The sequence below is a fragment of the Anguilla rostrata genome, chromosome 10 (assembly GCF_018555375.3).
Source record: "Anguilla rostrata isolate EN2019 chromosome 10, ASM1855537v3, whole genome shotgun sequence".
In the NCBI taxonomy this organism is placed as follows: Eukaryota; Metazoa; Chordata; class Actinopteri; order Anguilliformes; family Anguillidae; genus Anguilla; species Anguilla rostrata.
In genome coordinates this window covers 17,780,660-17,794,544 of record NC_057942.1, presented here as the reverse complement: position 1 = coordinate 17,794,544, position 13,885 = coordinate 17,780,660, and the positions used below count along the sequence as shown (strand labels likewise).

General features: G+C 42.4%; 1 protein-coding gene across 6 annotated transcripts in view; it reads right to left on the bottom strand.

Moving 5' to 3' along the window:
* dnm1b (dynamin 1b) overlaps window positions 1-13,885 on the bottom strand; it is a 63,823-nt gene that overhangs the window by 37,351 nt on the left and 12,587 nt on the right. For all 6 annotated transcript variants that reach the window (XM_064354561.1, XM_064354564.1, XM_064354558.1 and 3 more), the window contains exons 2-5: window positions 5,910-5,983; window positions 4,199-4,348; window positions 2,754-2,957; window positions 1,691-1,789 (exon numbers count right to left, since the gene is read on the bottom strand). In XM_064354561.1, coding sequence (XP_064210631.1) covers window positions 1,691-1,789; window positions 2,754-2,957; window positions 4,199-4,348; window positions 5,910-5,983 — 527 coding nt within the window. The remainder of the gene's footprint in view (window positions 1-1,690; window positions 1,790-2,753; window positions 2,958-4,198; window positions 4,349-5,909; window positions 5,984-13,885) is intronic.

The following is a 13,885-nucleotide window of genomic DNA, read 5'->3' as shown; positions in this document are numbered from 1 at the left end:
AAAATCCCTTTAAATCCCTTTTTGCTTAATTTTTTTTAATGTAGTGCACTTAAAATCCACTTTAACTGGATTAGAAATGAGGCCCAGCTTTGCTGACATTTTCTTCAACAACAACAATGATGTTGGCCATAAGGGCGGAACATCTTAGGCCATTCCACAGTAAGGGTGGAAGATAGTACGGAGGATTTATTTCACATACTGCCCATCGGGTACTAAAACCACACAGCAGTCAGCACATACTTTGAAGACCCAATAATTAGAAGGCTAATTCGGACACAGCCAGTGTTGCAGGAGTGTTGCAGGAGATGGTCTTTCGGATCACACATTATGCGATTCTCAATATGGCCACCGATTTGTCTGCTACAATTGATTGGCTCCGGTCCCTTGCAGCCCTACCTGCTTTGGTTGCCAGATCATCATGTTAAATGAACAGAAATGAGAGACAAGAGATGGCACCTTCATTCTTTTTCAAGGCACGAGGAAGCTGTGTAGGACAGGAAAACCCTGACATACGACTTTAAGAGGGATTTAAGAGGGAAGGACACTCAGGAGCACTGCAATCATAAATCATAAGAGCTGCATCAAAGCAAGGTTGCCTGACCAGAAGTCTGGCCCCAGTTCAAGGGAGCCATCATATTAGCATATTCCGTATTATCAGTATATTATATATATGTGTGCTTATGTATATTTTTAAATAAATATATATATATATATATATATATATATATATATATGTATATATATATATATATATATATATATATATACATAGATTGTTTTTAAATAGGCATAGTTACGAAAGGAAAAACATAACTGTCTGGGAAGGAAAGAATATGACCCAGCTCTGAGATACCAAAGAACAGAGAGTGACTCTCAGTTTTCCTTAGTGATACTTAGTTTTCCCCTCAACAATACAGTCTTAACATGTACAGTTTTACCATACTATCGTCCATCCATTTTTCCACCTAATAATATTATATTGAAAAACATTGGGCCTGTATTTTATCAGCGTACAAAAAATGCAAATATTACACTTTTTCTCAGCAAACTTCATTTTAGTGACTTAGTCTTAGTGATTACACAGAAAACAAGATAAGAAAGAAAACACATATTTGCATTAAAATTAGCAAATGTAGATTGAATTCAGGCCTTAACGTTTTGAAAAGGCGTTTTATGTATGAGGAGCAAATGCAGTTGCACAGGGATTTTTACAAGTAAAATGGTGAGGAGAAAACAGACCGAAGCCCAGTGCTAAAGGGCCAAATCTGGGCTGTGACCCAACCCTGGATGGAACACGGGGGAAAAATCACATCAGCAGATCTTTCGCTGACCGCAGAGACCAGAAACTAAACAGCAGGCTCAACGGAGGAGGGCAAAACATTTTTCTGCCTGTGTCACAGGAATGAAGACACGGTTTCCCCCGTCTGTGTCCTCTCTTCCTGCTGGAAACCACAGATCCCGTCTGCAGTGAGTTACACCTGGGCAGCCACCAGGGGGCAGCATTGATAGGGAAATTAGGGAGTGTGTGTGTGCTGGCTTGTTATTGCTATAGATCCAGTCCAGACTGGAGAGAGTCATTCATTTGTGCGTACAGGCCACAGGCACGAATGAGATCGTGCACGCTCTTTAAGTATTGGTAGGGTAGAAGGACTTGTCACGACATGACACGGTGTGTGAGGTCACGGCTCACCCCTGCGCAGTGGCAGCAGCTTGTTCTCCAGGATGTCTCGAGCATCAGTCCCCTCGTCCATCAGATCCAACTTAGTGATCACACCAATGGTACGCAAACCTGTGTGCACACATACATATGCACATCATGCAAATCTATTCATACACAAAAGTGCACATGAATACATACACACACACACACACACACACACACACACACACACACACACACACACACACATATATAGTACTGGCACAAAATATAGAATGGAAACACTGTATTTATAAACAGATTTTGATGATTAATGCAATATTTTGTAACATTTTATCTTTTCTTTTTGGCATAATACATGTTTTATGTAATAAATGAAATATCAACATAAAACATGAAATAAATGTCAAAAAAATGAAGAAATAGCAACATTATACCTTCCTATATGTATTAGTTCGTACCTACATAATTGAGCATTCTAATGTATCTTAATGTTGGAAATTTTATAATCAGTTTGAACATGTACCTTTACTTATAGAATGATAATATTCATGCAAAGCTCAAAGCTCATAGCTCAGGAGGTAAGACCGATTGTCTGGCAGTCGGAGGGTTGCCGGTTCAAACCCCACTCTGGGCGTGTCGAAGTGTCCTTGAGCAAGACACCTAACCCCTAACTGCTCTGGCGAATGAGAGGCATCAATTGTAAAGCGCTTTGGATAACAGCGCTATATAAATGCAGTCCATTTACCAAAGAAAACCTTTTTTGGCTTGTATCCTTTATTTCAAATTACCTCTGATCATATTATGTTGTTACCATTTGTCAAGAGGATAACTGTTTCAAATATATTTTTACAGATGAAAAGGGCTCTGAGAAACAACAAAAAAGGGCACAGATAAAGGTTCTAAAATCCCTTGACTTGTTCTTCATGCATAATTTGTGCCAGTACTGTAATTTCCCATATACCTATATATGCATACATATATATGACCTATATAAGAAAATATACAGAGGATACACAAGGATATGATACCTCTCCCTTAACTTATCTCTCTCTCTCTCTGTCTTTCCCCCACCCCTCCCCTCCCGGCTCACCCTGCGGGTCCACCTCTTTGGCAATCTTGAGGGCATCGGAGTTGGCCAGGTCAGAGTTGGCAGGGGACACAGCCAGCAGCAGGCAGTTCTCCTTGGTCACAAACTGCATCAGCATTTCCTTGATCTGCTGCTCGATGTCGGCCGGCTGGTCACCCACGGGAACTTTGGTCATCCCCGGCAGGTCTACCAGAGTCAGATTGAGGACTGGATAGGGGGGGCGAGAGAAGAGCGACAGGAAGGGATGAGAGCAGGAACGACCGAGGGTACGGAGGACAGAGAAAAAGAGGTACGCGTGGAAGGAGTTGGAAAGAAAGGATGAGTAAATCCTGAGACAAGGCAGAAACCCAGAATTTGCAGAGCTGAGAGGTATAAGGTCTGATGATCTTTTGGAGATTTAATGGAGTGTTCCCCAATAGAGGTGCACCAAGGTCTTTAACTGACCCAGCCCATTTCAGTAGCCAGTAGAGGGACATTAGAAGGGAAGTGACATGGCTGAGTCCGGGACGGTTGTAGATGAGCAGTTGCATTTCGTATGAGCTGCAGAGGTCTGATGGTGGAGAGTTGCAGTAGTCCAGATGGGAGATGACCAGCACCTGGACTAAGAGCTGGGTTCAGTAAGTGGTGAGGAAGGGGCAGATTCTCCTGATATCGTAAAGGAAGAATCTGCACGCCCGACACACCGCTGTGATGTTCTCGGTGAGGGACAGCTCATTGTCCAGTACTATTCCAAGACTTCACGCAGATGAGGAAGTTGCCACTGCAGTGCCATTCAGGGTCAAAATTCAAGCAGCATCTCAGGATTAGCCAATTTGAGATTCAGTCAAGGGCTTGCCATGCAGCTTGACAGCAAGTAAGCTGAGCTTTGTTAGACTGGTACAGTACGTCTGCTGAACCTCTGGCCTACGGCTATTTCATCAACAAAGCGCAAAAGATACAATTAGCTTGGTAAACTAAAGACCAAACTAAAGACCAAAGGTCCCTATCAAGGAAACAAATTATACTTATATTCAAGTTCCTGTGTGTGACATCACTCACTTTTGCTTCTACTACACTTGACACTAATAAATTAATCATTTTTACCAACTTATTTATTCTTGTATTTTCCAAGAGAAATTACCTGTCTAAGTTTAAAAACAATTACCTAGCTAAGATATATATACAAAGAAGAAATGTCTACAGACTGTGTTTGTATGTTTGTGTGTGTGTGCGTGTGTGAGTGAGTGTGTGTGTGTGTGTGTGTGTATCTGTTTGAGTGGTATGCATTTTCACGGACCTGTACGTACAGTATGTATATGAGTTACACATATTTATGCATGAATGTCTATATGTGGGTACTGTATGTGAGTGGAATGCAAATACCTGAGTGTGTGTGTGTGTGTGTGTGTGTGTGTGTGCATGCGTGGGTGTTTTGAGCGTATGTGTTAGTGTGTTGGAGGGGTTCTCACCATTAGGGGAGTACACGCGGAGATTGATGGGCACGGGGGAGATGCCCTTGTTCTGCCCAGTGATGCGGTCCGTCTCCGCCTCGATCTCCTGCCGCACCTCGTCGAAGTCGATGAACTTCTTCCCCTTGCAGTGAAGGAACTCTGCAAACTCTGAGGAAACAGATCCAGGTGGTTCAGGGCTCTGCCCCAACTCTGAACACGGCAAGCCGAACTACACCCACTTTCAGCCACAATGTGATCTCAGCACATTGTGGGCTTACCCATTTGGTCTACCTGGGAACTCAACTCCTATTGTAGAGAGAATCTGGGGGTAGAAAGTTCAAAAGATTGTATAGCTAGCCAGCCAGAGGTAGGGGGGTTATTAGGTGGCCAGATGTAGACTGGAAGTTTTTGTGGAAATTTGTATTCTAAATAGAATTACTCTCTTATTAAAGATTACTCTCTTCTTGCAGCCCTTGGTGCACAGAATTCAGTTGCTACATTCATAAAATAGAGGCTCTGATTGGTAGTTCTTCTCTAAATAGCTTGTAAACCTGTGGTGACACTACAGAGTAAGTATATAAGTCTACCATCAACACTGTTTCACTGAAGAAGCCTTATCTTAACTGAGAACACTGACTGCAGATCTTTTTTGAACATAGTTTGGGGAAATTTAACTATCACATCTGTGTTTTTTCAACAAATGCCATGCAATCTTTATAGACCCAATGATAAACCTCAGTCTACCACCTCCGTCTGAACATTCAACAACACAGTGTCCCCTGTCACTCCACTGAATTGGATTTTCTTCTTTTTATGCATTTTATCCATTTGTATTCAATAGTATCAATCCATTATGCTGCAGGATCCCATAAATTAATACAAATATTCAATATTTATGTATTCATTATTTGTAGTCCACTCCAAAGAATATTATATTCATATTTAAGACCATCATGCACTTACAAGTGCCCAGTATGCAGACAAGTTGAAAATATTGGAATATTTATGTTACCTGCATTATACTTGTGATATATCTTGTATTTATAGGAATTCATATGTCTGCTCATGGAGACTAAGCATTCCCCAGACACCTTGCTGTAAATCCCAGTATTACACAAAGACAAAGAGCCATTTTGTTTTTCTTTATTTTCTGTGCATAAAAACATGCAGGTCATTCAACTCGCTGTCTACTGTGCTGTTTAATTGGTGCATACAGAACTGAGGGAGCAAATACAGCTGAAAGAGAAGTGCTTCGCTCTATTAAGCCTGTCTTGAAGTGAAGGGAAAACCCCCACAGTGCAGACACCTTGCAGAAATTGCTTGTCTTGACTCAGGTTTGGCAGGTTTGTCGTATAACATAATTTTTTAATTGTTATACAAGATTTAAAAATCACGCAGAAATAACGTTCTTCATTTGCATGTTATTTACAACACAAAAGACTGATTTTAAAAACCATTCTCTTGTCACTTTGTTACAAACATAATGTATTTTACATTATCCAAAGTTTGTGAAAGCCTCCATGGTAATAGGACTACTCCCATATTACCAACACACCTAATGCAGGCCCAGCTGCTAAGGAGAGATCCTAATGGAAAAATGGCGGCTGACAGGTTCTGCACCATTATCAAGGCACAAAAGGCAACCTTCCTGCCTTCTACAGCTCACAGCTCCCCGGTTCTGCTGCTCAAATGTAGTTTGTGTGACCGCGCTGCGCTCTGCTAGGCTTACCTGTGGGGCTGTTGATGAGCTGCAGCACCAGGGGGCGTCGGGTAACAATGCCAGATCCTCGGGGCAGGAAGTCCCTGAGACAGACACGAGAAAATCAATCCTTGCTTTCTGTTTCTCAGACCCAGACGAGAAATGGGTGACGGAAGGAGCCACACCTGTGACACTGAGATATCTGTGTGATATATGTGTATTTTTATGTGTGTATGCGAGTATATGCACACATATTTACTGCATGTGTTGTTTTTCATGTGTATAGAGGTTCAGATGATGGTTTTGGATCTTATTATTATTATTATTGTTGTTGTTGCTGTTGTTGTTGTTATTATTATTATTATTATTGGGACCATATAAACTATATATAATGCCTATTATATACTGAGCAGTTCGGATGGAATGAAAACCAGAAATATCTTTTGCACTCCGGGACCAGGGTCACCTTCCTCAAATTTACGGTAGCATACAAAACATTAGCGCAAAGCAGCAGATTGTGTGAATCAATACCATAAAAAAGTGTATTATATTTTATATGCGGAGACGATTTTTTATTGAAAGAGAACCACAATGGCGGCTTGATGGTCGTCAGAGAAACTCAAGTGTCCAAACACTATACAATTTTAACCTAATTTGATTTATTCCTGGTCCAGAATCCCCTTGACTGCTACTGTTCTCATCTCTCACACAGACTTGCGGAACACTTCATCATCTTGCTGGCCCGAACTCTTCCATAGAAATTAGACTTCCGTTCTGCTGAGGGATAGCAGTTGGGAAGACACTATTATTGGAAAAAAAGAGGGCTGTTGGGGCAAGATGTGTTTTTTATGCAGGAATTTAACTGGTTGCTTTTTCAGTTATCTCTACTTCCCAGGGTCAGCTGCACATTACCATCTTCTCCAGTGGCTATTCTGTATAGTCTGTCATAGTGAGTGCAGACCTGGGACAAATACGTATTTGTTTTGGATTCAAATACTTTTCTATTCTTTACTGATCTTGTCTGGTGTATTGAAACCAATGAAATACTCTCAAATAGTGCGAACCCCGCCTTCTGGTAATACTGGCAGGCTCAGTTACACCAGGCAAGATCAATATAGCACAGAAAAGTATTTGAATCCAAAACAAATACGTATTTGACCCAGGTCTGGAGGGAATGCACATAAGATATGAATCTTTATGTGACAGCAGCTACACTGCATACTAGGCATAAATGTTTGTGTGGCTGTAAACTTCTTGGTCCATGCTTGTATAAATAGATTTATTTCTGTGGGGACTGAGGCTGTTGTACAAGCAAAACCCCACAGATAGGGTGTTGGTCTCTCACGGGTCCTACCAGCTGAATACCTAGCACTGAGGCAGTTGGCGCTATTTTTAAAGTCTTCAGTATGACTTGGCAGGAAATTCAACCAAACAACCTCCAGGTGAGAATGGCTCTAACTACACACACACACACAGCAATCTCTGAGTATCTGTCAACTGTTTACTCACTGAAGAATATTTGCAAACTAATTTTTTTTTCAAACTGTAATGACAAGGCTGATAACATCTTAAGAGTGTGCCACATCTGCCAATAAGAAGACAAGCGACTTTGTAAAATCTATGAAAAAAGAGACCTGTAAGAAAAATGACTACTCAAAACCATTGTCTACAGATAAAATATACACTGAGGGACAAAAGAAACGCAACAATGTCTTGAATAAGTAAATAAACATAGACAACATGGCTTGACCTTACAACAGGACAGTGCCAGGCCACACACAGCTGGAGTGGTCACAAATGCACTTCGGGATGCAGGTGTACGGGTGCTGCTTTGGCCTTCCTACTCCCCAATAGAACGTGTTGGTTATGCTGAATCTCAGCATCAGAAGACACAATCCTCCACTTAATGCACAGCAACAGCGTGGTGCACTTCTACAGGAATGGGAGAACATCCCACAACAACAGACACAGACACTTATTGATTCTATGCAACAAAGATGCCAAGAAGTAGTGGCTGCAAGAGGTGGCCACACACGTTATTGAAGTGTGACCGTAGTAAAATGTATGAAGTGTTATTTTGCTTACTTGTTGTTCATTTACATTGTTTATGTTAATGATATTGTTTAAATTATCTTTGTTCATTATCAAATGAATGGTCAAATATCAGTCACAAAGAGAGTGTTGCGTTTCTTTTTTCCCTCAGTATATGACTGATTATTTAGCTAAAATATCATTATCAAATAAAAATATATTTCTCTGTAAATAATTATCGAAAAAAATATCTTAAAAATGTATCTATGCAAAATAAAAAGATTTATGTATTGATCAATTTGTGTATACATGAATTTCTATATCTGTGTTTCTGTGGGAGAAGTGGACTCAGACACGATCGCTGTGCCCAGTGGAGAGCGTGCTGGCACTTCCTGCCTCTCTGCCACCCATCCTGGCACACAGAGGAGGCTGTGTGGCCCAGCAGGCTGCAGCAAAGTCCAGACCACCCGCTGGCCTCATGGTGACATATGAACCAGCAGAGCCGAGCTGAGCTGCTGCCATGGCAACAGGTCACATGGTCACACTGGGCTGAAGCTCTGCTTCTCCCTCTCTCTCAAGGGAGGGAGAAAGATGGCATGGCAATTTGCTACGGGTATGTTAATGTGGGCGTGTGTGCGTGCGTGTGTTGTGTGTGGGTGGGTGTGAGTGTGGGTATGTGTTTGTACATGCAAGTATGTGTTTGTGTGGACAGGAAACATTTATACTTAAAATAAGCAACTGTGCGTCGGTGTGAATCTATAGAGAAACGAGAGTTTAACCTCAGTCCGATAAGGCTGTTACAGGTAAACATAAAACAGAGTGTGTGTGAGATTGTGCATGTGCACGTTTGTGTTTGAAAATGAGGAGCTGCTACAGTGAAAGTGGCAGTGTTTGTTAGTGCTGGGGTGGTGTTGGGGAAGATAAAAGTGTGTGCGTGTGTGGGAGTGTTGCTGTACTGCGCTGTTTTTACAAAAAATGTGTGCTGCGCTGCGCTGTTGCCGCATGCGTAGGTGAGGATAGGCACTGCATTGCGTTCAGAGAACCTCACTGCAGTGTCACACGCTCTGTACCACGTACACACACACACGCACATTCATACTCTCTCCCATGCACACATATTCATATCCACACTGTAAACCACTGCCTTGACTGCTGTGTCCCAATATGCCCCCAATGCGCACACACACGCACACCCACACACACACACTGCAGCAATCTGTCATTCGCATTGTCATATCCCTCCATTTCATCACCCAATCATTTCATATTATCCACTCTTCCCTGATTCCCCATCTTTCTCATAAATGCATTCTGCATCCATCTTTCATTGAAATCGCAGCTGCTCTGTCCTCACGGTAGACAGTTGTTCTCAATTATTTATAACCCGGAGTCGTGACTATGGGCACAATGATCGAAAGCTGGTCGCGTGTTGACAGCAGCAGTGTGTCTGCAAAATTCCGAGCTCATCTTGTATGTATTCACGCAAACTCCAGTTCACAAGTTTGCAAAACACGTGAAGTGTTTTGCAAACTTGTGAACTGGAGTTTGCAAGTGAATACATACTCCTCTTCCTACACTCAACGACAATTGGTGATTGAGTCGACTATGAAGTCAGAAAAGGATAGCATAGCTGTAATTAAACGCTCACAAGAAATGGTTAAACCACGGTTTGAACATGAGCAAGACTGGGCACAGAGCCTATTTCGAGCTACCGTCCCTGGCTACTGCGGAGGTTATGTAACAACGCGTGGCGCTTAGACATCGGTCCTCAAACACCACGTCACATTCAGTCTTACAACCCAGCCCATCTGCTAGCTGTTTTGGACACACGATTGAGAGAATTTCACCTTCTGTTGCACTGCACTGATCCGCACTTCTTTGGGCATTCATGTCTTCATTACATTTCTGCCACCGTACTCTCCCTTCTTCAATTCCACAGAAGAGGCTTTTTGCAACACGCCACTGGGATACGTATGGTCACCAGGAGTTGAACCTTTTTTCTGCCAATGGTGGAGGCGTGTAGAGATATTGCTGCAGATAGCTGAGGGAGCTGGATCCGCCATGCCTGGTGCTTGTTCTCCATTGCAAATCCAAGGAAAGCATCACCATCATCATTATTTCAGTTAAAGCCTGTAGCTTGATAGGAATCAAAGGCTGATTTTTATGTCCAATTTATTTATTCACTTTAGTAAATTCAATTATTTTTCTACTCTTCTGGGTACTTTTCATATTTACTACAGACAATTCATATGGCTTTTAATCTTTGTACGAACAAAACGATTTTAAACAAAATAAATATATATTTATAATATTCATTCATTCATTTTGCATTTTAGTATTTGTCACTTGTCAAGTACGCAGCATGTAAAAATATGATATAATTATAATAGCTTAACAATGGTGAGGGTTTAGTATAATTGGAAGACATGTTGCCTGTCATAAAGGCAAGAGAAATAAGGGCCTAAGAGATGAGCTTTGACAAAAGACAATGTGACACAGCTGTTAAGAAGCTGGGCTTGTAATAAGTTTTTGGGTTTAAGTCTCATTGCACTTATACCCCCAATCAGACTCCCTCACCTTACTTACCCCCTGGCTTTCACAATAAAGAAAATGTACCTGCTCAAGGTGTCAACAGTATATTGCAAATTAATAAACCTGACAATCAGACAGAATACAGGTTACTAGCCTGCTACCACAAGCCTCCAAGTGTCATGTCTCAAATACAGCTGCCAGAGATCAACATTTGAGCCAGGCATGCTCTGTTGCAATGGCAGCTGTGTGGTCCAGTGGTGGGGTGGGGTACAGTATTCAACATAAAATGTTAGGACCCAGCTTCTTCCCGTGGTGTCAAAGTCAGGATGATGCAGGAGCTCACCAAGACAACAAACACTTTACGGAAGAAAGAAAAAGTTTATTGTAATCACACTGGCCAGTGGGAAAGTCACTAAAACACAACACAAGTTTGCGGTACAGCAGCCCACCCCTCACTGGCCTTCTAGCCCCAGGGGCCTGGTTTAAATACCCTCTGGGGTCTTGACTGGGTACACAAGTCCATCCTATCTGCGAGGGCCTATCTCTTTGTTCTCTAATGACATCTGTTTTGTGCATAAGCAACCTATGCTCTTAATGTTGCCTGATACCGTATGGCGTCACTACTTCCAGAGGAGAAACACTCTGTACCATCAATGACAAAAGCAAAAACCAGCTCCTGGTGCTGACCTTAGACAAGACTCACATGGGGTGATTCACTATAGGCCATAGTACAGGGATACTCTATCTAGTTAATACTTGATCTTTAATTGGTTGATTGATGCCACTATTTGGCCAAAGATTTAACTCACCTGGTGTCTCAGGTGTAAATCAGTCCTGATTAGAGGGGAAGAATGAAAGCCAGTGCTACTGGCCTTGAGGGCCAGGATTCAGCATCCTTGCTGTAGTGTACTGACCTAACTGCTCAATAGCAATGCTTCTGGTCAGAGCGCCTGTGAACTTCCTGTATCACCTACACTTTTCCGCACAGTCCTCCTGCACCCTGCAGCTCAGCTGGAGGACAGCAAACTGAAAGGAAGCAGTGGCTGTGGATTGCATTTCAAGGACAATGATTCTTGCATACACTCTCCAGGGCTCTACAGCGCTTCCATTTTAGGAAAGCTTGCTTCTGAAAACCGACGTATGTGAACTGGAAAAATTACTTAGGAGCACATCTACTAATTGGGCGTCATTAGTGTGCTCCTAAATTTTTTAAACTTCTTTACATATTGATAAAAATGTTTGCCAAGAGCCCTGCCCTCTCAATTTTGCATTTGTTGTGATGATGGGGCATATCAAATTGCTGGGAAAGGAACACTGAGAATCTAAAAGTTCCTAGACTTTTTACAGAGCTCAGCTTCCAAGCCAGTCCAATACAGATGTCTTAAAAAAAAGAGGCCTTCATCTTCTCCAGGCCAGAGGTGACCCTGTCCTGCCAGCCTGATCTGGTACAATCTATGCTTCGGCAAAAGCTGACTGTGCTCCTGAGGAAAAGCTAACAGTTAATTACCGACCTGCAGGTCAGTCACTCACTGCGCAGGTCAGCATGGCTCAGCTCTGGTCCTGCAGGGACCCCATGACTGCAGGCTTTTCACTCCAATCGAGCCCTGAGTCTCCCGACTCATCTAATTATCTTTACCGTTTACCCCCTGCAGAGAGACCGCTGGTGGTAAAGTGAGAATGAATCCCCACTGGACTAAGTTACATTACAATATTTAGCGGCTCAGTAGACTCCCTTGATCAAAATGCCCTACATTTTGGTATACTACCAATTTGTATAGCTGGACATATCCTTAAAGTGAAGGTTTGAACATGTACCCCAGATCCTAAAGTAGGCAGTTTACTTCGTAAGAAGTACAACTTTTTGAGCAAAAAGACGCAATAAGAACAACTGAAGAACAAAAAGACGCAGTGTTGTGTGTTCTCACAGTGCAGTGTGCGATGGCCTCCAGGGAGAACTTTTAGAAAATGTCTTTCTTGTTCTCCGACCTCCCCCTCTCAGCTATTGGTCCAAATATCACATGGTTGGTTACGTCACGGTTGACAGTTCAGAGGGCAGACTTCACATGCTAATGTAAGGAAAGTCAACGTCAGTCTCTCTTCTGTAGAGATGGGAATTCTGTGAGTTCCCGCATGTTTGATGAATGGTGCCACTTGTTTCAGCAAGTCATCAAAACGCTTAGCACACATTCGGAAATAAGAGAAAGTGGACCCCCTCGTCTAAACTCCGTATTTGCCAAATGTACAGACAAAACTCTCCATTCTCCGTCCTACTCTGATTTAGAGGGCGAACGTACCATCTCCTTCACCTTTTTTTCTTCTTTTGCATAGCTAGATAAACTAAAGCCACTTTAAACACATTAAACTTTTTGTTTTTTGTTGTGATCTAGCCCTTCTCTTAAATACATCCATGGTGAAGCCGCGCGACGGAGGTCTGGGCGAGATTCCAGCCCCGGTTAATAGCTGCCTCGTAATTATTCATAATTATTCACGCCCCAGCGGCGTAGAGTGACTTTAAACGGTGCGGTGTTCTCACTGAGTATACCGACAACCGTGTTCCTGGACATGTTCGCCTGTGGTTCTCAAACCTGAAGTTCTTTCTTCTTACTGAGTATACTGCCAGCTTAATGCACTACACCAAGGGTAGCCAACCCTGGTCCTGGGGAGCCACAGGATCTGCTGGCTTTTGTTTTCACCTTAAATACAACAATCATTTAGACCAAAGAAATCAGATGAGGTGAGTTAACTGTGTAATCATCTGCTTTAATTGATCAATTAAGTGCAGAGTAAAAACAAAAACCAGCAGACCCTGTGGCTCTCCAGGAACCTGAGTTGGCCACCCCTGCACTAGACCATACAGCTGCCATTTCAACTGAGCCATTTCTGGATTTCACCCTCTAACAAATGATGCCTTCCATTGCATCATCAATCAGTCTGACCCATGGGGCTCCACAGGTGTAAACTGTAATGTGGACATTCCTGTGGTTAAATAACTACAGGTGATGGGTACCACATATGCTGAGTAAGATTACAGGGTCAACTTTTACATTACATTACATTACATTACATTTATATGGCAGACGCTTTTATCCAAAGCGACGTACAAAAAGTGCATTTCATGGTCATAGACAACTGATAAACACAGGTTCAGTAAGGTACAATACTTATTTTATACAGCTATTTCTAGCCAAGAGCACAGTTTAGTTCACACAGTGAACACTATTCAGACCTAACCTCTGCAAAGCCAACTAGGCAGAAGGATAAGCTACAGTATTAGGACAAATACAAATTACCAAAAGTGCTGGGATGAGGCAACATGTAACAAGTGTCATGAAACAGGGGGGGGGGTGGAGATTTAGAGTGAAATATACAGCGTGGTGGTGGGAGGGGTTACAAGGCGCCCTGCCGCACAGCGGATTGATCGAGCAGGCACATAGAATCCAGTC